This window comes from Myotis lucifugus, unplaced genomic scaffold (assembly GCF_000147115.1).
Source record: "Myotis lucifugus unplaced genomic scaffold, Myoluc2.0 scaffold_617, whole genome shotgun sequence".
NCBI classification, from domain to species: domain Eukaryota; kingdom Metazoa; phylum Chordata; class Mammalia; order Chiroptera; family Vespertilionidae; genus Myotis; species Myotis lucifugus.
In genome coordinates, this window is record NW_005871665.1 from 25,978 (window position 1) to 51,019 (window position 25,042).

Here is a 25,042-nt window from a genome sequence, read left to right on the forward strand (position 1 = left end):
ATCTGCCAGCCCTCTTCTCAGGATCCTATGGATAAGGGAGTAACACAAGGTGTTTCCAGTCATACAAACATGGATTTGAGTCCAGGCTCTGATAAAGAGAAAAGTAGTCCCTGATATCCGGGAGCTGGTCTGGCACTAACAAGTAGGCATTGGCATTCTGGTGAATATAAAAATGTCACAGAATAAAAAAACAAAACAAACAAAAAACAAAATGTCTACAGAACATCAGACAAGGCCACCCTGTGATGGTGATGAATCAAAACAAATAATAAGACCTTTCCCATAATCTTCCATAATCGTGTCTGAACCAGACAAAACATGAAGGTTGTCCAAACCACAAAAATGACCAAACAGTTCCCTATCTTGGCTCATAAAGAGGTTGCTACTTATTCACCAATACAGCTTTAGACGCAGTCTAATCTTCCCTCATTCTAAACAAGATTTATCAAGATACCCAATCATAGACAGTATCGAACCTAGATCAAACCCTGCTTCCTTGGGAGGTTAGAGAACAATCAAAGGACTTGTATGCATGCATATTGGCATGACCAATGGACACAGACCCGGGGGTGGTGGGGGCTTGCCTGGGGTGGGAATGGCTGGGAAGGGGGGGGGAGCAATCAGGGAAAAAGGAGACAATAAATAACAAAATAAAATTTTAAAACCCTGCTTCCTTAACCCTCCTCCAAATTAAATCATAAATGTTTTAACACTCTGTTACTAAGATGCCTCATCATTTTTCATGGTTTGCATTACCTACCCCCACCCTCTTGCTGTAACAAGTAATAAGCCCAACTTGTTCAACCAAGGGTGTGTCCTAGAGGTCTTTAATTGGAGAGCTTTGAAAACTCCCATGCTCACTAGCTATGTGACTTTAGACAGGAGTTTCACTTAGAAGTCTCTGTTTCCTCATTTGGTAAAATTGAAGAGATTTATTCCAACCTCAGAAGGTTGTTGTAAGGGTACAGAACAGGTTTAGCACTGAGTTGGCTCAGTATACTTTTAAAAATTTCTTCTTGAACTGTTACCTTCTTCAAAAAGTCACAGAGTACCATCATTATGAACAGACACTGAAGCTATCAGCTTCAATTAAGACAAACTTGCTGCTCAGCCAGCATGGCTCAGTGGTTGAGCATCAACCTATGAACCAGGAGGTCACAGTTTGATTCCCGGCTTGCGGGATCGGTCCCTAGTGTGGGGCCTGCAGGAGGCAGCCAATTCTCTCTCATCATTGATGTTTCATGTTTCCATCTCTCTCTCCCTCTCCTTTCCTCTCTGAAATCAATTTTAAAGACAAACTTGCTGAGTATATTCCCCTTTGCTCCTTGGGTTTATAAGGCAGACTAAAGGCGAGAGTTGAACTTTTCCTTTGTCAGAAATGAGGTCATTCTCATGTTTTCTTCTGGAAAGTGATAACCACATTCCTGAAACGTTCCTGTTGGGGAATCAGCACTGTTTATTTCCGCATGTTCTTGTTATTAGAAACATTCCCAAGAAATAACAGAATTGGAACTAACACATTTGGGAAAACTTCAGCTTCAAAAATATATTAAATATCTTCTCTGCTTTAGCACACTAAGGTACTTACAGACCCCAGTAGCCCTGTTGGTGATGTTTGCATCTAGCCCACTAGAACCCAGCGTGGATTTCATATTATTTGATGCCTACAACAAATTGTGCCGAATGAAAACATATTCATTCCAGTGGGAAAAAATAAAATAAGTGGAAATGTTCTGATTCCTTTCCCTGCTTGCTCTGAGCATCTGAAAGTTCTCATTGGGATAGCCCTAACCCCCCACCCCCGCCTTCATCCCCACTTACTCCTCTAATACTAATAAATACTAATACTAATACTAATACTAATACTAATACTAATACTAATACTGGCAGCTGATATTTATTGAATGTTCATTAATGTGCCACAGGGATTTATGCAATTTAACCCTCACCCCAAATTGCAAAGCAAGTATTACTACTTATGAGGAGCAAGAGGCCCGGTGAAATTAAGCAACATACCCAACATCCACATAGCTGGTAACAGTCTCAAGATTGGAATCTGCCTACAAAATCTGCTCCTGTTGAAATGCCGCTCCCCACCTTGGGCCAGGGGTCTGTGAAGAGATGGAGGAAGGGATGGGGCTGGGAAGGAAGGAAAGGCCCTAGCGGGTTTGGCTCAGTGGATAAGAGCGTCAGCCTGTGGACTGAAGGATCTCCAATTCAATTCCGGTCAAGGGCACATGCCCAGGTTGCAGGTTGGATCCCCAGTGGGGTGTGTGCAGGAGGCAGCCAATCAATGATTCTCTCTCATCATTGATGTTTCTATCTCTCTCTCCCTCTCCCTTTCTCTCTGAAATCAATAAAAATATATTTTTTAAAAAGAAAGGAAGGGTCTGGGCAGGGGGATGTGGAAGTCCATGCTGAGGCATTCAGCTCTCCAAATCTGGCCTACCCCCACCCCCATCCCACTCCACTCTGGGGTGAGTCTGTGCTTTCCCATACAAGAAGCTCAGAGAGAGGAAGGCCAGTGTGCAGGCAGAAGGGAGAATAAACCAGAGGAAGCACCATCGAATCCTCCTCAACCCCAACCCTTCCATGGAAGAGGTGAGCTGGTTAGGATCATGGCCTCATTGGTTACCCAACCTGGTGTGTGCTTTCAGGCATGTTACCTAACCCCTGGGCCTCAGGCTCCTCTCATTCTTTGTGCATGGGTCCTAAGGTTAGGCCAAAGGCCACTGCCATCAAGCTTTCTGACCCAGGACAGCTCGGGGTCCATTAATTCTGCCCCCACCACGGGGAGCCTACCCCAGGGCACTGTCCACAGGGTGGCCCTGCTGACCAAGGGCAGGGTCTCACTTGGGTCAGGAGCAGGGTGAACCAGCCTGACTTCCAGGTTCGGGTCTGGAGAGTATTATTAGTTTAGAGGCGTGGCCATTAGGTGGTATCAGGACCATATTCTGGAATCTTCCGAGAGCTGGGTCAGAAGGACCCTATTCCTGGGAGTTAGACTCTTCCCAAAGGATTCTGGGATATTCCCAACACACATGAGGCATGGACAAAAATCTAGGAAACTCGGTAAGGGAAAGACTAGTGAAGGAGAGGAAATCTGGAAGGCAGTAAGAATTCATGGGGTCCAACCTCTGGGCTGTGTGGGGAGGGAGGCGGGGCACTGCTTGAACAGGCCTTCTCTGCCCTGCACCTACAGGAGCCCAGGAAGGAAGGAAGGAATGTTTGCTTAGGGCCTGCCACATGCCAGGAATTATGGGGAGATCGCTTCCTTATATTTTTCTCAGTGAGTCCTTTTAATAGGTCATTGAGGAAAGAATTATTGGCCGTTTTACAGAGGAGGAGAGTGAAGCTCGGAGAGGTGAAGAAACGTGGTCAGATGTCACACCGGGAGGAAGTAGAGCTGCATTTCATGCTTCTGAGTCCCGGAGGATGAGCTAGAAGTCGGGTGGCCCAGTAAAATACAGGGTGCCCAGTGAAACCTGAATTTCACACGCACAACAAATGAGACATGCTTATACTAAAAAATTGTTGTTTAATCTGAAATTCAAACTTAAGTCAGTGACTTTCATTTTTGCTCATCTGGAAATCCTTGATAGAGGGGATGTCCATGGCCCCCAACAGTGAAAATGGGCAGGATGTTGGACTTCGGGGTCCAGAAAAGAAGTTTGAATGACACTTCAATGCCCTCTACCCTCTCGGGGAGAAGGCCTAGGTTCCAAGGCCAACTGGTGCCTGCCACCTGCTGCGTGGCCACCAGGGGGCAGCCGAGGTATGCACAGCTTTCCCAAGGCCTGGGGGCAACCAAGACCCAAGGGACAAAGATCCTCAGACTCTCAGATTTTCCCCACTCTGCACCCCACCTGTTCACCTTCAGCCTCCCCCATACCAGCAAATTTCCCCACCCTGCGTTCATCCATGTTCAGGCCAGAAACCTGGGAATTTCTCTCTCTCTCTCTCTCTCTCTCTCTCTCTCTCTCTCTATCTCTCTCTCTATCTCTCTCTCTCTCTCTCTCTCCTCTCTCTCTAATGTAATTTGCATACAAAAAAGGTCAGTCTTAGGTGTTCAGCTCCATAAATTTTTACATACACACCCATGTAAACATCTCACAGAGCTGTACTGTCTAGTACAGCGGACTTTAGCCTCCGGTGGATGCTGAGTGCTTGAAATGTGGAATCCGAATGGAGATGCACAGTAAGTACAAAATACCCTCCAGATGTCTGAGACTGGGTATATTTAAAAAGGATGTAAAATAAAGGACCTTATTAATAATTTACAAATACCGATTACATGTTGAAATAACACTTTACACATGGATATCATCTACAATGTATTATGAAATTTATTTATCCTGTTTCTTTTACTTTTTAAACAGTGGCTAGATGATTTGAAATTACACTTATGGCTCACATTAGAGTTCTTCTGTTCAGTGCTAGAGCAGACCGGATCTGATTTATTCACATGTAAAATAGGTACTCAGAGAGGTGGAGTCATTGTCTGAGTTGGGTGGGAAATCAGGTGTTTGAACCCTGAGCCCATGGCTCCCCACAGTGTCCCCCCTCCAGTCCCCTGACCTGAATGGGCTGCTATTTTATTTGACTTCTTCCAGGGTCATATCCCATTTGAGACTTCAATCATCCTCAGTGGGGACCTAAAGTACACTTGCCCACCCTGGTTGGGGGTGTCAGGGAGGAGGGCTTCCTGTAAGAGGTGATTAAACCGACTCTTGAAGGATAAGTAGGAACAAGCCGGGTGAAGGAGAGGGAAGAGCGTTCTAGGGAAAGGGCACAGCATGTGCAAAGGGCCTAGTAGGGCCTGGTGATGGAGGGAATAAGAGTAGCTCTGTGTGGCTGCAGCAGAGAAGGGGGGAGCTGGGGAGGTCAGCCAGGCTCAGATCCTGCAGGGCATGTCCGGCTTCAACCTGGTGGCCAGGAGAGGGGCAGGGGACAGACCTGGCCGGGCTTGTGTTTTAGAAAGATCAGGACTGCTGCTCTTTGGAGAACCCTTATTCTAAGACAGAAAACTGAGAGCCAGAGAGGCAAAGGGCTTGTCAGGATCATACAGTGAGTCAGAGGGTAGACAAGAAAGACCAGGCAGGTGCAAGAAGGGACCAGGAAAGGAGCAAAGAGCGTTCCTCCCTCAGAAGTTTCTCTAGATGGTGCTGGCTTTGGGTGCCCACTAGGTGGTAGCAGAGACTGGACCAAATTCTGAGCGCTCAGGCAGGGCCCAGGCTGCTGACCCCGCAGGCCTTCCTGCTTTCATCTCCCGGGCCGGGCATAAAGGGGCTGCTCCCTGGGCCCTCTAGTCTAAATCCTCCCAGAGCAGCAAGGAGAACCCTGGGTGTCAAGAGGCTCAAGGCCTGGTCCTAGCTCCAGTCCCCCTCTGCCATTGACCTTGGGCAAATTCACAGATTAAACTGTGCTTCAGAACTTGAGTCCTTGGCTATAGATATGGGGGAGTTATTATTTAGTCTAGCAGGGGCCACATTCTGCAGTCAGACCTCCCTCTGAGCCTCTTGATCCTCCTTGTTATGCTCCCTGCCCACCCTCTTCATCCTGTTGAGTGAATTAGACTCCCAGGGCCTCTCCAGGACCTCCAAGGGCCAGGTCAGTCCCCAGAGGGGAGAGGCTGTGAGCTAAGGTCTCTAAGTGAAAGCCAACAAACGAATCCAGGCTCCAACCTCCGCCAAAGAGCCCTGCGTGGAATGACAGGGGGGATAAGCAGCAGAACTTTGGGCACCTGGCCCTGCGGAGGTGAATTCCGCTTCGGGTGGTCAGCACCTGCACAGCAGCTCGCACGCTGTTGTCAGGGTTGATCCTCACAGTCAGCCAGCCTGTGGGGCCCCACCCACAAACAGGCCAATAACAATCAAGGACTCAATGACAAGAGGAGGACCCGTGTAACCCACACAAGGGACATTCCTAGGGCACCCAACCCCGGTTATAAAGGAGACTGTGCCACTGGGTCCCATAGGACATCAAATACCTAAGGCCACCCTACCAAGACTGGGAGTCATAGCAGATCTACCTGATACCTAGGAACAAACACAAAGAGGCAGCCAAAATGGGGAGATAAAAGAAACATGCCCTCAATGAAAGAACAGGAGAAAGCTCCAGAAAACAAGAGCTACATGAAATAAAGGCAAGTAATTGACCAGATATAGAGGTTTGTGTTTTTTTTAAATGGTTATAGTGATGCTCAAGGAACTTAGACCTGAAAACGGACATAGAAACCATATAAAAGAACCAGTCAGAAATGAAAAATACAATACCTGAAATGAAGAATACACTGGAAGGAATAATAGGCTGGATGAAGCAGAGGATCAAATCAGAGATTTGGAGGCCAAGGTGGCAGAAAACACCCAATCAGAAAAGCAAAAAGAGGAAATTTGTTTTAAAATGAGGAAAGTGGAACAACATCTGCCCCATGTTGCTCTCACGTCCTGCTCTGGCTGTGTCTCTGCCTACTTGTCTATTAGACCAGGGGCGTGACTTCTGAACTCGACCTCTGCCTGGAGTTCCAGGAATCCCTGGGGCGCTGACCCCTGGCTATGCCAAGAGCCAGGATTTGGAGGGAGCACCCTAGGTGGCCAGGCCCGGGCACCCCTGCCCCCTTTCCCAGAATTTGGGGGCTGGAGGTGGGGGAGGGAGAGTTTGTGGCCACAGAGCCTCAGGCCTGCCCTCACCTCTTTCACCCAATGCATGGCCCTGCAGCTTCATGGAGGCGGGGTCTGTGGCAGCCTCCGCTGGGGTAGGGAGATGAGGATGAGTTCCAGGAGCCTCCTCGGAGCCCCTGACCCCGCTCCCTCCCCAGGGAGGAGGTGTGGACCTCTCCTGGCCCCGCCCCGCGGCCCAGGGCTCTGGCTCCCACAGTCCCTGTCCAGGCCGGGCTGCCGGCAGGTGACTGGATGGCAGTGAGAAAGCCGCGGTGAGTGGGGGCGTGGGCCTCGGCGAGCGCACTCTCAGCCAATCGGCGGCCTGTCCAGCCGGTGGATTCAGTTACAAGCTGGAGATCACCCCATACGCCAACCTCCTTCCTACCCCTCCCCAAGCTCCATTCATTGGCCCCGCTGCACCGGGTCTGCCGGGCACCGTTTCCGTTCGCTCCTGTGCTGCTGCCTCGTGGGCCGGGCCAGCCGGGACCGCCAGGGCGAGGCATCCCATCCCGGGGGCTTTGTCTGCCGGGGCTGGGCCCGGGGCGGGATGAGGCTGCTGGGAAGGCTGCTGGGGGTGCTGAGCTGCCTGGGGGCTGCTCTGGAGGGCTCCCCTGCCCCCGCTGGCACAGCACCTCCTGCCACCTGGCCAGGTCCGTCCCGGGCAGCCCTCGGGGTCCCTGAGCTTCCTGGGCAAGGATGCGCAGGGACTGGCTGTGTTCCATGCCCACTGGGATGGGCACGGGAGGCTGCAGGCGTGTAGCCGGCAGGAGGAGCCGGAGCTCACTGCAGCCTTCAGCGCCCTGTGTGCGGGCGAGAGCTCCCGGGACTTCTTCGTCCACAGCCCTGGCCCTGAGCTGCGGAGAGCCCTGGCCACCCTTCGGAGCCAGTGGGGGGCCTGCCCACCGTCTGCCGGGAGGCCAGCAGGAGCGAGGGAGAAGCGAGCGGCGGGGCAGCGTGGACCACCCCGGCGCGGGGCCCCCGCGGGAGAAGAGAGGCTGGACCGTGCCCGGCACACTGTGGTGTGGATTCGGGGACTCTGCCGGGAACTCCACGGAGCTGGGTGAGCCACAGGGGTGTGGGCTGGGGTGGGGGTAGTTCAGGCTTTCACCCTGGCCTCCACTCTCCCCGGCTGTGTGTCCTTGAGGGAGTGACTTAACCACTCTGAACTCCAGTGTCCTTATCTGTAAAATGGGGGTGACCCTACGTCTCATCATGGGAGGCTTCGATGAGGTCATCGATGGGAAAGGCCCTACTCACCGCGGGGAGTCCTCGTTAATCACCGTCAGGGAGGGGACAGGCTGGGGCAGATCCGGGGTCAGCTGAACCAAATCGCCATTTCCTAAGAGGAGGCCTGGTGAGCAGAGAGTGGCCAGTGGGGTGGACACTGGGATCCAAGGGCCTGGGTTCAAATACCAGTTTAGCCCATCACGCTCTTGCAAGCCTGTTCCCTCACCAGGATCATGAAGTGGCACCTGCCTGGCAGGGCTGCCGTGAGCTTGCGTGTGGGAAGCCGGGCTCTTACGAAACACTCCGTAAAAGGCATTACCGCCCCGATGGCTTTTCTGCACTCTCAGCACAGCTGCCTGTGCGTGTGTGTGGAGGGCCAGGGGAGGACTTGGCTCCTGAGCTGGGGTAAACTGGCCTTCAGACCATGTTTCATCATGCCAGCACCCAAGGTTGCACCCTGCCTGTTTGCCATTCCATTCCACACACGTTCATGGCCTCGTCGTGGTATTTGGGTGTGAGCGTGGGTCTGCCTCCACAGTTCCTCCCAGGCGGACCTCTCCGTGGGCCTGGGCGCCTGGGTAGGCTGCCCTGCATTTGAAGTTGCACAGCACAGGCTGGGCCTGGGTGCTCTCTTTAAGCTTTGAAACTGTGAGTCCTGCCCTAGCTGGTTTGGCTCAGTGGCTAGAGCGTTGGCCTGTGAACTGAAAGGTCCAGGGTTCCATTCCGGTTAAGGACACATGCCCGGGTTGTGGGCTCAATCTCCAGTAGGGGGTGTGCAGGAGGCAGCCAATCAGTGATTTTCTCTCATCATTGATGTTTCTATCTCCCTCTTCCTTCCTCTCTGAAAGCAACAAAAATCCTATATAATAAAAAGCTAATATGCAAATCAACCGAACAGCAGAACGACCGGTCACTATGATGCACACTGACCACCAGGGGGCAGACGCTCAATGCAGGAGCTGCCCCTGGTGGTCAGTGCGCTCCTGCCTCCACGGCAGCGCTAAGGATGTCCAACTGCCATCAGTTGGACATTCCCCAAGGGCTCCCCTTTTTTTTAAAAAAATATATTTTATTGATTTTTTAAAGAGAGGAAGGGAGAGGAATAGAGAGTTAGAAACATCGATGAGAGAGAAACATCGATCAGCTGCCTCCTGCACACCTCCTACTGGGGATGTGCCCGCAACCAAGGTACATGCTCTTGACCGGAATCGAACCTGGGACCTTTCAGTCTGCAGGCCTATGCTCTATTCCCTGAGGCAAACCAGTTAGGGCCCAAAGGCTCCCTTTTATTATATAGGGCTCCCAAGGCCTGGCTGAGTGACACCCGCTCCTCGCCCCCCCTTCGAGTGCATGAATTTCGTGCACCGGGCCTCTAGTATATTAAATAAATTTTAAAAAAGAAACTGTGAATCCCATAGAGGGAGACTGACTTGCCTGAGGCCACCAGGTCTCTGGTCCCAACATCACATGGGCATAGCCAGTGTGTGGTTCCTAGGACCCTGATGAGCTGGTGCCCCCTCCACTCCCTACAGGTGTCTTCCGGGGCCCCGACCTCTGCTGCCGGGAGCATGACCACTGCCCTCAGAGCATCTCGCCTTTCCAGTACAACTACGGCATGCAAAACTACCGATTCCAGACCATCTCTCACTGCGATTGTGATGCCAGGTGGGCAGTGGGCAGGGGGCTGGGGCGGAGTTACTCAGCTCCTGGGTGCAGAGACTGGGATTCCAGAGCATCTTAACGGGTTCAGACAGCCCGGAACCACCATGCAAGAGGGAAAGCTGAGGGCTGAGTGGAGAAGAAACTCTTCATTTTAAAAATAATACTAGAGGCCCAATGCATGAAATTAGTGCATGGATAGGGTCCCTAGTAGCTGCCAGCCGGGCCTCCATTCCCTGGCTGCCAGCTGCTGGCAGGGGCCTTCCTTCGTTCCACACTGCCCACTGGGGGTCAGCGCACCTCATAGCAAGCGATCGAACTCCCAGGCGGTCGAACTCCCGAGGGGACACTTTGCACATTAGGCTTTTATATAGATAGATATTTTTATTGATTTCAGAGAGGAGGGGAGAAGGAGAGAGAGAGAGAGAAACATCAATGTTGAGAATCATTGATCGGCTGCCTCCTGCACACTCCACACTGGGGATGGAGCCCACAACCCGGGCATGTGCCCTGACCGGGAATCGAACCCTGACCTCCTGGTTCGTAGGTCGATGCTCAAACGCTTGAGCCACACTGACCGGGCAAGGGAAGGAACTCTTGGACCCATGCCACCTGCTGGTAGAGGCTGGTGGGCTTGGGGAGGAGCCGAGGGCCCTCTGTGGCCCGGGGACCTGAGTGCCGGCTCTGTGGCAGGTTCCGGCAGTGCCTGCAGAACCAGCAGGACTCCGTCTCGGACCTTGTGGGTGTGGCTTTCTTCAATGTGCTGGAGACCCCCTGCTTTGTGCTGGAGGAGCAGGAGGCCTGTGTGGCCTGGTACTGGTGGGGTGGGTACGTATCAGCCTCCTCTGAGCCCTTTCCCAGGGAGGGAGGCTGCTTGTCCGTCCTCCAGGGAATGATGCCTCGTTCTCTCTGTCCTCTCCTCAGGGTGGGGCCCAGGAGGCAAACATCCCCCCATCCCCTCTCCCCCTCCTGCCCCACACAACCCAGTGGGATGAGGGGTGGAGCTGACCGAGCCTTGGTCTCCATGGAGATGAAGGGGGGGGGAGCTTCTGGAAGCGGGGATTCTGGGTTACCAATTGCCATCAATTGCCACCTCCTAGGTGTAAGACGTACGGCTCCATCCCCCTCGCCCGCCTCCAGCCAAAGACCCTCTACAATACCTCCTGGCGCTCCCCAGCCATGGCCCTGACTCCCAGCCCCCAGAGCCCAGCCCCCAGCAAAGACAAGGCGGCAGCCCTCCAGGCCCCCGTGGCCTCCCCCAGGCCTGATCTGGCCCCCACAGCCTGGCTGGAGGTCACCCATTCCGGCCATCAGGGGCCTCCGGGTGCCCTAAAACCTCAGGGTGAGCTCAGAACCTAACCTCGGGGGGGTGGGGGGGCGGTTCCTGAGGTGAGGAGGTGTCCCGGCCTCTGTGCGTGTGTGTGTGTGTGTGTGTGTGTGTTTGTGTGTGTTTGTGTGAGTGTGGCGGGGGGGGGGGGGTGCCTGTGTTACTCCCTTTCCTGTTCCACGCTCTTCCCGGGGTCTCTCTCCTTCCCTCAAGTCACACTGCAGCCAGAGGGATTTCCATAAGCTTCCAACTCAACAATGTCACTGCCCTCCGAGCCCCCACCTTGGCTCCTGTTACCTGAACTGACAATGTCCCGACGCCCCAGGGCCCTCGGGCACTGGTTCTGTGGAACCTGCTCCTCAGTCGAAACTTGAGTTTCACAAACTTCATTTGGTTCCTCAAAAGCAACTTGCTCTCTCCCACCTCTGGGCCTTTGCACATGCTGTTCCTTCTGCCCGGAGCACTATCCCCTCCTCGTCCTCCCTCCCAGCCGAGCTTAGCAGCCTCTGCCTCCAGGGGGCCTTTTCTGAACACCCTCAGCGCTCTGGACCCCAGTGTGTGCGTGTGTGTGTGTGTGTGTGTGTGTGTGTGTGTGTGACTGAGACCATGTGCTGGTGTTTCTTCTGGATGGCAGTGGGCATGGGGGGAGGGGGGAGACCCCTGGGGGACTGGGCTCCCCTCACCACCACACCGCCCCCAGTCGCCCGCCAGGCCTGCCGCAGCTTCCGCCACCTGGACAGGTGTGAGCACCAGATCGGGCCCCAGGAGACCAAGTTCCAGCTGTTCAACGGTGCCCGAGAGCCCCTCTTCCACTGCAACTGCACGCGCCGGTGAGGCCTGCTGGGACCCTTGGGGGTGGGCTGCCCGCTGCCAGGCACTGGGAAGGGGCACCTGGCTGGCGAGGCCTTTCCCCAGCCTGAGCCTGCCTCTGCCCTCAGACTAGCACGATCCCTGAGGCTCCACAGCCCACCCACAGGTGCCAACATGCTTTGGGAGCTGCTGGGCACGACCTGCTTCAAGCTGGCCCCTCCCCTGGACTGTGCTGAGAGCAAAGAGTAAGTGGGAGCAGAGCCAGGAGGGAGGGGCACTTTTCCCGAGGGGGTGGGGCAGCCTGTGCCCGCCTTGTGCACCTGGGCCAAGTTGATGGGGCAGAGGTCAGGGACCTCTGAGCTCTATTGTCCTCTCCCTACCCGCTGGCGCCTCGGGTCAGCTCTGTAGTTGGCCCACATGGGTTGCATCTTTTTTTTTTTTTTTTAATTATTTTTATTGATTTCAGAGAGGAAGGGAGAGGGAGAGATAGAAACATCAAGGATGAGAGAGGATCATTGATCGGCTGCCTCCTGCACGCCCCCTGCTGAGGATCAAGCCCACATCCCAGGCATGTGCCCTGACCGGGAATCGAATCGTGACCTCCTGGTTCATGGGTCGATGCTTAACCACTGAGCCATGCCGGCCGGGCTGGGTTGCATCTTGACTCTGTCATTTACTTCCTATGTGACCTGACAAGTTGAGTCAACTCTCCACACCTCTGTGTTCTTATCTGTAAAATGGTCACAGAAGCCAAGGAAACGGTGCGTGTGAGGTGCACCCAGCCTAAGGCCTGTGGACACGTCGTTAAAACGCTCGCTTAACTCACAATCTCATTTGGAGTCTGATTCTCCAAGCCAGCCCCGTGCTACTTGTCCTATTTCACGCGTGAGGAAACCGGCCCAGACTGGCCCGGGTTCCTGCAGCCGGCCAGCGGCAGAACCCCGGCCTCTGGGTGCCGGGCTGGTTTATTCTGCCCCCCTTCTGGTATCACCACCCCCTCCCCAGCTCCAGCCCTGCTCCCCGGGGCCTCCGCTCCTGTGTCCGCAGAGCAGGGTGGAGTCCTTGGCAGCCGTCACCGCCTGCCCCACTTTCCTCTTCCCGCAGCTGTTCCAGGGGCCCCAGGGCCATCAGGGTGTCAGCTCGGCACTTACAGCGACTCCAGCAGAGACTCAGGGGCACGGGCACAGAGGAGGGGCAGGCACGGCCTCCGGAGCCCCCCAAGACCCCCAGGTCATTCTATGACCGGTGCCTGCAGCAGATCCAGGCAGCTCCGAGGACCCAAGAGCAGCAGACATCCTGGAACCAGTGACGTCGGTTCCAGCTTTCACCGCCCCGGACGGGACCTTGCCCGTGGCTTTGCTAGGCCCCTGGGGTCTCAGCCTCTTTTCCACGTGTCACACTGAAGCGTGGCACGGGCTCTCACCGGGGGGCCGAGGCCCAAACACTGGACTAGGTCTCCTGCTGTGCTGGGTGACCTTGGGCTGGTGACCCAACCCCTCTGTGCTTGGACTGTGGTATTCAGGAGGCTCATTCCGATGCCCTGGGCTTGGGCCTTGCCAGGGCACTTCACTCCAGATGGGCACGGGGCGGGGGTAACGAGTTGCAGCAGCCTCCTCGGGAGGTACTGGGAGGAGGCGCACGTACGTTCATGTTGCAACGGGAATACACGTCTCCGGGTCCTGCCCAGGGGAACCTGAGCGCCTGCGTGCTGAGGCCCGAGGCAGCAGGCAGGGAATGAGGGATGCCACAGAAGTGCCTGTGTCTGAATCCAAGATCGGGGGCCCTAGAGAGCGACTTCCCAGCTCCCCTCCTCCCGGGAGACCCCTTCTCTGAACAGCTGCTGGCCCACTCATTCTGCCCCTGGACCCTAAATTCCAATCTCCCCTGTGCCTTTGAGCAAGGGGCCTCCTCCCCCAACCCGAGCCTTTGTTTCCTCCTTAAAAAAGAGCAGGATAAACAGGACCTACCTACCTCAGAGGGCTGTTGAGGGTTAAGTGAGCCAATGCATGGCCAGCGCTTAGGACCTAGTAAATATCCCCTCCCTCCAACGCACTGCCAAACCGTGCTCTGATTTTGAGAGGCCTCATGCAACCTCTTGGAGGCCTCAGTTTGCTCACCTGTGAAATGGGACTAAGAACTGCACTGGACTCAACACCACCACTCAGGGCTGTGGTGCCGATTAAAGGGGATGGCATGTGTAATGTATACAGCTGGTGCCTGGTGCTTGTCAGATGCGTACATCCTCCCCTTGAGTCCCTTTCTCTGACTCCCCCCGCACTCCCACCCCAGACTGCTAACAAGTTAAGAAGGAGTCAGGAGCAAGGTAGAGAATTTAATTCCTAATCGATCTAGGATTGCCCTGCTCCCATCCCAGATGGGGGCCTAGGTAGGGCTTTGGTGATTGTCACAGTTGAGGTGTCAGGACTGAGTTTGAGGGACCCCAGTTGGCCACCCCTGGCCGGGACAGAGTGTCAGGTGTGGAGAAAGCTGGAGCAGCAGCAGGAGGGAGGCAGGTGGGTTTACAGATTGGGCCAGAGTGGGAGCCCACCCCAGCTTCAGGGCCCCAGGCCCCCTTCCTCCAGCTTCTGCCGGCCCTGAGGGCTGGGAGACAGGCTGTCGGGGGTCGGGGCCTCCTGGTCAGGTTCCCAGGGGCCGCCACCTCCAGGGTCCACAGTCTCTAGGCGCAAGGCAGGCAGCAAGCCCAGGCTCCGAGGCACAGTTGGGGGGAGGGTCCAGGGACCAGGCAGCCCAGAGAGACCATCCTCACTACAGCCCTGGGTGCCTCCGTCACTGCTGCCCCTGTTGGGGGCCACACAGGGCAGGCGACGGCTCTGGGGCGAGGGGCTGCGGCTGGTGCCCCGGCGTTCACAGGAGGAGGGCCGGAGGGCCAGGCCTGGGAAGCGGGCCAAGCCCGGGCTGCGGCTCCGGTGCCGCTTGGACTTGCCAGGGCTGGGGCTGCGGGACTTGGGTGCGAGCAGCTCCAGGGTGCTGTCATCCTCCTCCTCCGAGCTGGTCCCTGAGCTGTGTGTGCTGCTACTGGCCGACTCCGAGGTAGGCAGCGAGATCTGGCGGGGAGGTGGGTCGCTGGAGTGCCCCAATCCCCAACCGGCCACCGACTTCTTCTCCCCAACCCCCAGCTTCTCCTCATTAGACCCGAGGAGGTCAGGCTACGTGTAGGAGGCCATGGAGCAGAATGTAGAGGCCGTGCCCTAGCCGGTTTGGCTCAGTGGAGAGAGCGTCAGCCTGCGGACTGAAGGGTCCTAGGTTCAATTCCGGTCAAGGGCACATGCCCGGGTTGTGGGCTTGGTCCCCAGTAGGGGGTGTGCAGGAGGCAGCCGATCAATGATTCCCTCTCATCATTGGTGTTTCTATCTCTCTCTCCCTCTCCCTTCCTCTCTGAAATCAATAAAAATATATACTTTTTTAAATGCAGAGGCCGGATCTCTGGCACCCCTGGCCCTGCAGTCTGGTTACTCACCTGGAAGGGCTCAGTGACTCCAATGAGGATGCTGTGGGTGTGGCTGTAATAGCCCAGGATGAAGTCTCCGTGGCCCTTGGGCAGCGACTCCTCACTGAATGTCACCTGGTGGGCCCAGGGTATAAGCCCAGGTTGGGGTCAGAGCAGTAGCCACAGAACACCCCCCACCCAAAGGCAGTGGGGACTTCCTCCCCTCCCCCCGCTTCCCTTGAGTACCTGGTAGTTGTTCCTGTCCACATCCTCGTGTTTGGCCCAGACGTAAGCCACATAGTCCTTGCAGTGGCGGAAACCCACCTGGGGTGACAGGAATCAGGGCTCTGACCCCGAGGGCCTGACCCCAGCAGCCTCCCTGGGTGGCATCAAACTCTGGAGAAGCCGTGATCCCACCTGGGTACCCAGTTGCTCTCCTCCAGGCCCTTCCTTCCCCAAGTCACTGACCACCTCGCCCTGCTCACCCGGTACAAGCCGATCCAGTCCCAGGAGCTCCGGGCGAACACGGTTTCCACGCGGTACTTCACCACAGCCTGCTCCGGCCGCACCCACTCTTCTGCCACCTCCAGCCGCACTAGGGGCATGTCGTCCCTGAAGGCAAACTGCCCAGGGGCGGGGGCAACATCAGCGAAGACCCTGTAGCATCCCATGCACCCTTGGGCCTGAGCCAGCACACACGGGCTGAGATAAGGGCCTTTGAAGCTACTGCAGAGACGGGGAACCTGAGGCAGAGCAGGTCTAGGATAAAAGCTAGACTTCCTGCCTCCCAGCCCAGGGCTCTTCTGCTCAGAGCCTCCTTAAGGCGTGAATGAGAACACAGCTTTGAAGCTCGTAGACCATGGGTTTGGCCCTGGCTCTATCACTGACAGTCTACAGGACCCTTGTGAGTTTTTTTCTTTTTAATATATTTTTACTGATTTCAGAGAAGAAGGGAGTGAGAGGGAGAGATAGAAACATCAATGACAGGAGAGAATCATTGATAGGCTGCCTCCTGCACGCCCCCTACTGGGGATCGAGCCTGCAACCCGGGCATGTGCCCTTGACCGGAATCAAACCTGGGAGGGACCCTTCACTCTGCAGGCTGACGCGCTATGCGCTGAGTCAAACCGGCAAGGGCTTGGCGAATTTTACAACCTCTCTGAAGGCCAGGGCTCTTGTCTATAAACTTGGATGATCTTATTGAACTCTTGGAGCTGTTCGGCAGATTCAATGAGATGCCGTTCGTGAAGCGTCCCATATACTTCCCAGTCCACAGCAGGTGCCCACCTAGCGACTGCCTATATGCTAGTCAGGGAGACACGATGTGCTGGGTATTCCGGGGTAAGCCGAACACCCCTGAGTGGGCCAGAAAAGCCCGGGTAAAAGGCTGGAGACCTCAGGTCACTTCTAGGCTCTGCTACTCGCTTGCTTTTTGACCTCAAGGAAGGCCCCCAGCCAACCCAACTCCCAGCTTCCCCTTCCGTATAGCAAAGAGGTGACGATGACCCTGTCATCAGTCCATAAAGACACTTTATAGCCACCGGCACCCTCCGCCCAGGGTCACCCGCATGGGTGCGGTTGCCGGGGTGGCAGGTGGCCAGGGTAGTGGCCCCTCCTCTGTCCCTCAGAGAAGGACTCCAGTGGTGCCAGCCTCAGTCTTTTGTCTGCTTCCTGTTGATCTGGTTTCAGGTTTCCCTCCCTCGGCTTCTGAGCCAAACTGTTCCAGAAAAAAAATCAACAACACAGCACATCCTCTCCCTGCCCCTGGGCTCCAAATCGCCAGTCTGGCCAGGTTGGGCTCTTGGGAATGGCCTCCAGGATCAAAACTTCCGCTAACACCCTCCCCCACCTCCCTCCCCCCCCACTCCTACCCCTCATTCTGATAGTGTTGCTTTTTGGGTTGGAGACTTGAGTTTTCTGAGCCTCCGTTTTCCCGGTAAGGAAACTGGGAGGAGAATTTGGACATCGCAGGGCCTACTCAAGGCATTCAAAGGGATGACATATGTCAGGTGCCCCACACGGGGCCTGGCATGTAGTCGGTGCTCAACAGGCAATGTTTACAGGGGACAGAGTCCCGGATGAGGAGGGGGGCTCAGGGAAGGACATCCAAGAGGAGTGGTTCTCGAGGTGAGGGTTAAACCTCACACCTCAGCCCTTTACCAAAGGTCACAGGAGGCCAGACACAGGCAGATTGTCTTTCCCAGCTGCGAATATTGGCCCATGTCCCACTGACCGACCATGTGACAAAGTTATCAAGGAACACATTCTCTGGCCTGCTGGGCTCCCCCTTATCAGATCAAGGGATCGGAGAGCCTCGCGTTGGGTTTCAGAGCTGGAAGGATGGAATCTACCCAGCTCTGCCATTGAGCCTGTGTTCGACTCGGGGCACGTGTCTACCCCACTAGGGGCTTCGGTTTCCCTATCCGGTTGGGTTACCTCGCCTCTGGGTCCAGTTCTGACATTCTTGCATTTCCTCTTTTTACATTGGCAACTAGGGCCTCAACCCTCAACACAATGCTCAATTATAGTAACTATTCAGAGTTTAGCTTTGTATTTTTTTATATCTCTACACCCTCTCCCCATAACTACCTTACTCTTATAATGCCTGGCATGTTATAATGCCATATGTTATGATGGTTCATAAAAAAAAAAAAAAAAAGCCCTAGCTGATTTGGCTCAGTGGATAGAGCGTTGGCCTGTGGACCGAAGGGTCACGGGTTCGATTCCGGTCAAGGGCACGGACTTTGGTTGCAGGCTCCTCCCCGGCCCAGGCCCTGGTCAGGGCACGTGCAGGAGGCAACCAATCGATGTGTTCCTCTCACATCAGTATTTCTCTCTTGTCTTTCCCTCTCTCTTCCACTCTCTCTAAAAATCAATGGAAAAATATCCTCGGGTGAGGATTAAAAATAAAATAAATATGAATAAATGCTGCATGGGGTTAAAGTAAACATTTTGAGTTTGCTGGCCTTAATTTATGTTTGAATTTTAACATAAGTTGCCCTAAACCTTTCTTGGAAGAAGGGAGTTAAAGATTAGTGGAAAAGGCCTAGGCTCTGAAACCAGACTCACCTGGGTTCAATTCCTAACTTTTCCCTTGACCAGCTGTGTGACCCTGGGCACGTGATGCTGTGTCTCTGAGCCTCAGTTTCCTCATATGAAAACGGAGATCGTAACCCACTCCCACTCAGCTTCACCAAATGGGGACGGCCAAGGGCAGGTACGAGGGTTGGGCTGTCGAATGCTGAGCGGGGCTTGGGGACGTCATGAGAAGAGGGTGAGGCCAGGACTCACGTGCAGGACGAACTGGGCCGCCACAGGCTTGTGGTCACTGACAGTGTATTCCATGTGGCTTCGGTAGCTGTGCTGAGTCACCTGGAGCCAGTGGCTCTGCTGTCCGGAGGGGCTTCGACCTCCACCTGGAACCTTGACCTTCCACAGGATACGGTCTGTCCAGGCTGGCTTCCGCTTTTTGGCACTGCGGTGGGCAGCGGGTGGAGGCACAGCCCTCAGCCTTGCCTCCCGTCCCTCTTCCCTGGCGTCCTTATCTTGAAGACCTCAGTCCACAGCCCCCCCACCTCATCCCAGAACGGAGCTCACCTGGTATCGTATTTGTTAGTACCCACGTCAAACTTGAAGGTGGGTGCAAAGTTGAGGGGCCCCTCCTGGAAACCCTTGAGGATGGGCCAGGTGTCCTTGGCCATGTTGAGCTGTGAGGGTCCAGAAAGGAAGAATTGGACCACAGCTTGGGCAGGGCAGGTGAGGGTGAAGACCATAGCCTGGGGGTCCAGGTGTGCTAGGGATTTGGGGGTGCAGGCTGGGGTTCCGCACCTGGTCCTTCTCCCAGAGCTGGTGGAGCTGGTTGTTGTCAATGGCGAACTTGACAAAGTGCAGGTCGTAGCTCTCGATGCGGAAGTTTAGGTCCCCGAACCAGAACACAAGGCTGTTCGGGGGTGGGGGGCGGGGTGGAAGTCAGTGGGGTTCACGGGGTGGAAGAGCCCAACCCGGATCCTTCTCCACCCCCATCCAACCCGACAGCGCTGGATGCCCCTAGCGATGGCGAAGTGGCTGGGTGGCCGCATAACCCCCAGCCCGCCACGGAGTAGCAGTGAGCTGTGCATCTGGAAATCTAGGTTCAGACCCTCAATACGGCTCTACCCCTCAGCAATGCGCCACCCTGCAGGCTCGGGCCCCATCAAACTTACCAGCTTTCCGGCTCCTAGACCGGGTGACCCACCTCATCAGCCCCGCCTTTCCCCTCCAGGCCCACCCAGGACAGTATCAAGTTCCTCCTTGCCCATTAGGGGGCACGCTCCGCCACCAGCCCCGCCCCGGCCCGGCCCGGCCCGTACTCGTGGTCCAGGATGCCTTGCGCCCCGGGCCCCTGGAACTGCTGGAGGCTCAGGATGGTCTGGAAGTTGTCCTTGCGCTGCTCCGCCTTGTCCATGTGCGCGGGCAGGTGGCAGTTCAGGAAGCAGAGCATGTGCCCGAAGGCCGCCAGGCGCACGCTCACGCCGCCCTTGTTGCCCTTGGGAGGCAACGTCGGGCAGGTCACCGGCAGGAAGCAAGGCACCGGGGACGCACAGGGGAGCGGAGGAGGCTGGGAGAGGGGTGGGTGCTAGGAAAGGGGGCAGGGCCCTGGGACCCCCACCTGCAAGGACCGAAAGGGGGCGGGGTCTAGAAAAGAGGAAGAGGTGATGGACGGGGCCGGGGAGCGGCGGGCCTCAGGGTCAGGGCTGGACAGTAGGGAGGAGCCCGTGACCGTGCAGGGCGCCTGGGGACGCATCCACGGACCCCTCGGGGCTCCGTCCGCGCCTGGCCGCTCCCGCGCGCTCACCCAGTAGCCACCCAGGCCGGTGCGCGTGCAGTCGGTCTGCACGTCCCGCAGGAAGGGCAGGTGGTAGTACTTGGCGAACAGCAGCAGGATGACGCCCTGCATCCGCACGGTGCTCACCTGCGGGGCGGGCGGCTTGGCGAGGGGCGCGGCCCGACCCCCGCTGCCCCGCCCCGGGCCCGTCCTTCAGGTCTGCTCCTCCATCCTCCCTTTCCACAGACCCATCGGGCCGGCCTCCAGGGGTCTCTGCCCATCCGGAGGGCGCGGAAGGCCTTACCAGCACGAAGTTGAAAGGCGCGAGCGCATCCATGAAAAGCTCGCTCCACTGATCCGTGAAGAGCGCGTCCTTGAGCCTCTTGTTGATCATGGAGTTCACTTCCTGCAACCTGGGGTGGGGGGTGAGGTGAGCCGTAGGGTTGAAGGACGCCCTAGCAGCCCCTCCCGTGGGTGAGGGTTTGGGGGGAGGGGGGCAACAAGAGGCCGGGGAGAGGGTCCACCCATCCTGTCCCCTCACCCTATGGCGATCATGTCTGTCCTGTCGCTGTCATCGCTGCCACCGCCCAGGTGGAGAAGAGATGTGACGTCGTGAGGGGGCATGGCGGTGCCCACATTCCACGTGACCACAGTGATCCTGGGGGAGGGGGCAGAATAGGAGGGGTTACTGCTGGGCGCCACCCTCTCATCTTCCATCTCCCTCCCACAGGGCTCTTTCTGGAGAGGGAAACTGAGGCAGGTGTGGGTAGAAGCCCTCAGAAGGACCCTCAGTGGGCTCATATCCCTCCCTCCACACCCTCCCACGGGAAATCGATTGAGATCAGGGCAGGCGAGTCCCTTAGGAGGGCATGCTGTCTTCCGAGTGTCCCCGAGTGGGCCCAGCACCCCAAGGATGCTTCCCAAGGGAGGTAAAGTAGGATGGAAGGATGGCTAGTCTCGGGGCTCAAGCCCCCACACTCCTCCTTGGAAAAGGCCCCTCACCAGAAGCCGGGGTCGCTCTTGCAGGTGGGCTGAGCTGACCAAGAGGAGGAGGACGATGAGGTGGGTGTAGAAGACGAGGTGGTGACTGGGGCTGGCATTTCTCGGGGCTGAAAGCTGGGGCTCAGGTGCCCACCAGGCCCTGCACCCTGGGTGCCAGGCCTGGGGAGGGCCATCTCAGGGGCTGGGGGCACACAGGGGGAGCGGTTGGGAGAGCGGCTGGGGGAGCGGCTGGGAGACCGGGGTGGCTTGGGCAGAGGCGGGGGCACAGTCTGAGCTGAGGAGGCCCCTGGCCGGAAGGTGGGGGACAGCAGTCCTGGGGAGCGGGTGCCAGCCTCTGCAGGGCCCTGGCTCACATCCAGGGGCAGCATCTGGGTTGGCCGGGGCAGGACAGGATCCTCGGGGCTGCTGCGGGGGGCCTCGGGCCTGGCTCTGAAGGAGGGGGAGAGCCGGGGGTCTGGGGGAGATTGGATCAAAGATGGGGAGACCACAGGACTGGATGCCTGGGCTGGAGGCTGGCGATGCCCTTCAGAAGGGGGGAGAGACCTAGGGGCGGGGGCATCCCTCTGTTTAGCTGGTGTCGGTCCCACAGAGGCCGGGGCTGATATCATGGATGCTGGAGCCAGGGTCTGTTCCTGAGAGGGCGACAGAATCGGACTGGGCATTGGGGCAGAGCTGGAGGGAGGCTGCGGGTGCTGCTCCTCAGGCGCCAGGGCCAGGCTCAGGCCGGAAGTGGCCAGAGCTGGCTTGGGTTTCACGGAGGCAGGTACTGTCTGCTTCTGGTCCCTAGACATCGGAGCCAGCCTGGGCCCCAGGGTGGCCGGGGGCAGCCGTGGCGCGTCTGGGACAGACATCACCAGCCGCCCCGGGGATGCCGGAGCCAGGATGGAGCCTGATGGAGCTGGAAGAGGCTTCGGCGCAGCAGCGGCAGACACCACCAGCTGGCCCACGCATGCCGGGGCCGGGCTGGAGCTGTGGCAGGTGAGAGCTGCGTTCTGCCCTCCAGGGGTAGACGGCGGAGCCAGGAGGGGTCGAGGAGACGCCAGAGCCAGCCTTGGCCCCTCGGAGGAAGGTGGCACAGCAGCACGTGACCCCAGAGGTGCCAGAGCCAGCCTCGGTTCCAGGGGCACTGGCGCTGCGCTCTCCTTGGCCGGGAGCTGAAAACTCGAGTCCACCTTGTAGAGGACAAGGTAAAGACACAGGGTAACCCTAGCCAGTGGCTTGGGCCCCGGCTTCCGTGTGAGACCCCAGAAGGCTCCATCTAGCTAAGAAAGGGACAGCTTTCCAAGGAAGTTCTTCCTCATGTCTTACCTCAATCCATCCTGCTGCAAATCAGCTTCTCTTTGGGGGGGAAACTGGACACTGAACCGTATCCCCTCCTTCAATTCTGACACCTCTGTCAGAATCAGGGGAAAACTAAGACGCCTGACTCCAATGAGGCAGAGTGCAGTCCGAACCTTCTGGCTGGCACCCACTCCCTGGCCACCCTGGAGTGTTGGGGGGGCTGGAGCCGACTTTCCTGGGCAAATTCCCTGCCATCTCTGCAGCTCCCATGGTCAAGGGCTTCTGGCCTGACACCCCACATCTGCTCGCTCTGGACACCCTAGGTCCAGCCTGCTCAATCCCTTCCTTCTTCCACAGCTCCCAGGAGCCCGCAGGTCCCCCCAGCACACATTTCACACGGTGGTCACGGCCCTCTCTGTCCTCCTCACCCATCCCCAGAACCCCATGCAGGAGCAAGAGCCCGGGCTGCGCATGGCCATGTCTATCCCAAGCCCAGCTCTGTGCGACCTTAGCCAAGTACCTCCTCGCCCAGGGCCTCCGTTTTCCTGTCTGTAAAACAGAGGAGCTTGGTGAAGGGTCCCTGGCCACACCTGGTTCCTGGAATACCTTCGTCTCATTTTTTTTTTCTGCATTTATGAGCCCAACGTTTGCTAGGATTCTACTTGAGCCCCACGGAATAGTCTCTCTTCGCCAAGTGAGATTCTAACATTCAGAGCCAGCCCGGCATTCTGTTGATTCCGGCGTCACACCTCTCTGTGCCCAGGTTATGCCCTCTTACCCTCCTCACCTTCTCTCCCACTCGTGTGGACCGGCAAGCAGCCTCCTTCTGTCCAGCAGGTAGAATGGGGGTCACCCGGCCCCTGGAGGGACCTCTTTTTTTCTCCCCATCTGTCTCCTGTTTCTTGTCCTCTGCCAGCGAGGGCAGAAGATTTACATTCGCCCCGGGGTGGCCCCATGCCTGCCTCCAGAGACGCGGTCTGCCTGCATCCCGTGCCCTTCTCGGTCCAGAGAACCTGAAACTCTGCCTCCACCTCCCCCCCCAAAAAACTCAGCCCGTTAAGGCTGCATTTTGGGCATCCTCCCTGGCTTCAGGTATCCCGCTGTGCACCCCCATCACCACCACCAGCAGCAACCACCACACCGCCTCCAGCACTAACAACTTAGACATCCCAGATGTCACAGTTTTAGTCTTCGGGGACAAGCCTCCTCATTTTGCATTGGCTCAGAGAGAACAAGCAACTTGCCCAAGGTCACACAGCAGAGCTGGAGCCCAGCTAGGTCCCCTAGCACCACCAGCCCAGTGTCCTCCTGGGGGCTCCTGGAGAGAGCTAACTCCATTTCTCGCTGGATGTCCCATCACGGCCCCCGCAGGCCCCAGGGGGCCCTGTTCACCCAGCCCTGCTCAGTGGACAGCGGGGAGTGCCAGCCCTCAGCCAGGGGCACTGGGGTGCCCGCAGTGTGTGTGTGTGGGGTGTGGGACCAAGGAGCAGGAATGGAGAAGCTAGGCTTTAAGGGTCTTACCTTGGAGGGTGCTCCAGTTTGGAAAGCCCCGTGGGGCATGGGCAGGGGGCCCAGGCCAGCCAGGGTCCCTGGCCTCCTGCTGCCACTGCTGCTGTGGCCCTCCATGTCTGCAGCCCCTGGCAGCCCGGGCTCCCACAGGCTCCGGCTCCAGCTCCTCTGCTCCCGGGAACCAGTGATGTCATCAGCCGCTTCAACCTGCTGAGAATTTAAAGGCACAGGCATCCCAACCTAGAGGTGGTCAGGGCCAGGTGGCCTACCCCCTGGGAACCCTTCCAGCTGACTGCTGAAGTGGGAACGGTCCTGGGGGTGAGGGGAAGTGCGCCCATTGGCTTGGCCTGGGTCCCACCTGGCAGCATGGAGGAAGCTGTCTGTCTGTCTGTCCCCTCCCGCCCCCCACCAGGAGGCCTGGCTGGCCCTTGCTCAGGGGAGGGGCATGGACACACCTGAGGGTAAAGTAGAGACAAGCCACTGGAAGTCAGTACCCCCTTCAGGGCCTCAGGGACACCTGAGTCCCTACCCTGATCCTGTGACCTCCCTGGTGTCCTGCCAGCTCAGGACTTGCCTTGGCCCCCACCCTTGCTCCATTTTCAGGCCTCGGTGCCCGCCCCCTGCCTGGCTCTATCCTTCTCATCCCAGAGGCCAGACACCCAGGCTCTGGCTACTGGAGTCCTTTCCCACCTCAGCCTCAACGCGGCCCCTCCTCTTCTGCTGGCACTTCCGCTGCCCGCCCTGGGACGTCCCCACCCACAGCCAGGCCCGTCCCAGCCCCGGACCTCTCAGCTTTCCTTTCTCCTGTGCTCGGTGGGTGTGGTTTGGGAGGGAGACACGTTCAAGGTCACCTAGTCAGCTGAGGAGGTCTCCTGAGTTTCAATGAGGAAAGGGAGCGCCCTCAGTAACCCAAGACCAGTACGAGCCAATCGGGGTACCGGAGGAAGGGAATCGGGCCATAGGAGAGCCAGCAGTGGGGGAATGGACTGGCAGGAGGGCCCGGGAGCTCCTTTGGCCAGAACCTAGCACAGGACTTGATGTTCAACAGGCCCAGGGAAATGTTTGTTGAATGAGTGAATGAACACATGAAAGAAAGAGAAGAGCCCTAACCGGTTTGGCTCAGTGGATGGAGCGTCGGCCTGCGGACTGAAGGGTCCCAGGTTCGATTCCAGTCAGGGGCATGTACCTTGGTTGCAGGCACATCCCCAGTGGGGAGTGTGCAGGAGGCAGCTGATTGATGTTTCTCTCTCATCGATGTTTCTAACTCTCTATCCCTCTCCCTTCCTCTCTGTAAAAAAATCAATAAGATATATTAA

The 25,042-nt window shown here is 57.0% G+C and overlaps 2 protein-coding genes across 2 annotated transcripts; one reads left to right on the forward strand and one right to left on the reverse strand.

Moving 5' to 3' along the window:
- The first annotated feature begins 7,159 nt into the window (after nucleotides 1–7,159).
- On the forward strand, nucleotides 7,160–13,865 carry PLA2G3 (phospholipase A2 group III). Its single transcript, XM_006104874.3, is given in 10 exon segments — nucleotides 7,160–7,273; nucleotides 7,276–7,326; nucleotides 7,329–7,621; nucleotides 7,623–7,719; nucleotides 9,419–9,551; nucleotides 10,239–10,373; nucleotides 10,646–10,887; nucleotides 11,573–11,702; nucleotides 11,811–11,927; nucleotides 12,787–13,865. Coding segments are annotated over 10 exon segments (1,470 nt in total). The 5' UTR covers nucleotides 7,160–7,206; the 3' UTR covers nucleotides 12,992–13,865.
- Nucleotides 13,866–14,021: 156 nt separating this feature from the next.
- INPP5J (inositol polyphosphate-5-phosphatase J) lies at nucleotides 14,022–24,088 on the reverse strand. Its single transcript, XM_006104875.3, has 13 exons — nucleotides 23,739–24,088; nucleotides 20,937–22,108; nucleotides 20,476–20,592; nucleotides 20,239–20,347; nucleotides 19,965–20,081; nucleotides 19,480–19,655; nucleotides 18,959–19,070; nucleotides 18,728–18,837; nucleotides 18,422–18,605; nucleotides 15,616–15,753; nucleotides 15,377–15,454; nucleotides 15,161–15,265; nucleotides 14,022–14,747 (listed from the first exon to the last, which is right to left on the reverse strand). The coding sequence occupies exons 1-13, from the start codon at nucleotides 23,958–23,960 to the stop codon at nucleotides 14,238–14,240; spliced, it is 3,150 nt and encodes a 1,049-aa protein (XP_006104937.2). The 5' UTR covers nucleotides 23,961–24,088; the 3' UTR covers nucleotides 14,022–14,237.
- Between the last annotated feature and the right edge of the window lie 954 nt (nucleotides 24,089–25,042).

Bases quoted from the DNA above. Each gene is read 5' to 3' on its own strand.
- INPP5J (XM_006104875.3), bottom strand. From the start codon at position 23,960: ATGCCTGTGCCTTTAAATTCTCAGCAGGTTGAAGCGGCTGATGACATC. The intron at 20,082-20,238 runs GTAAGGCCTTCC...CCCGCCCCGCAG, and splicing joins CGCCTTTCAACTTCGTGCTG to GTGAGCACCGTGCGGATGCA. The intron at 15,455-15,615 runs GTGAGCAGGGCG...CTGTCACCCCAG, and splicing joins ACTGGATCGGCTTGTACCGG to GTGGGTTTCCGCCACTGCAA.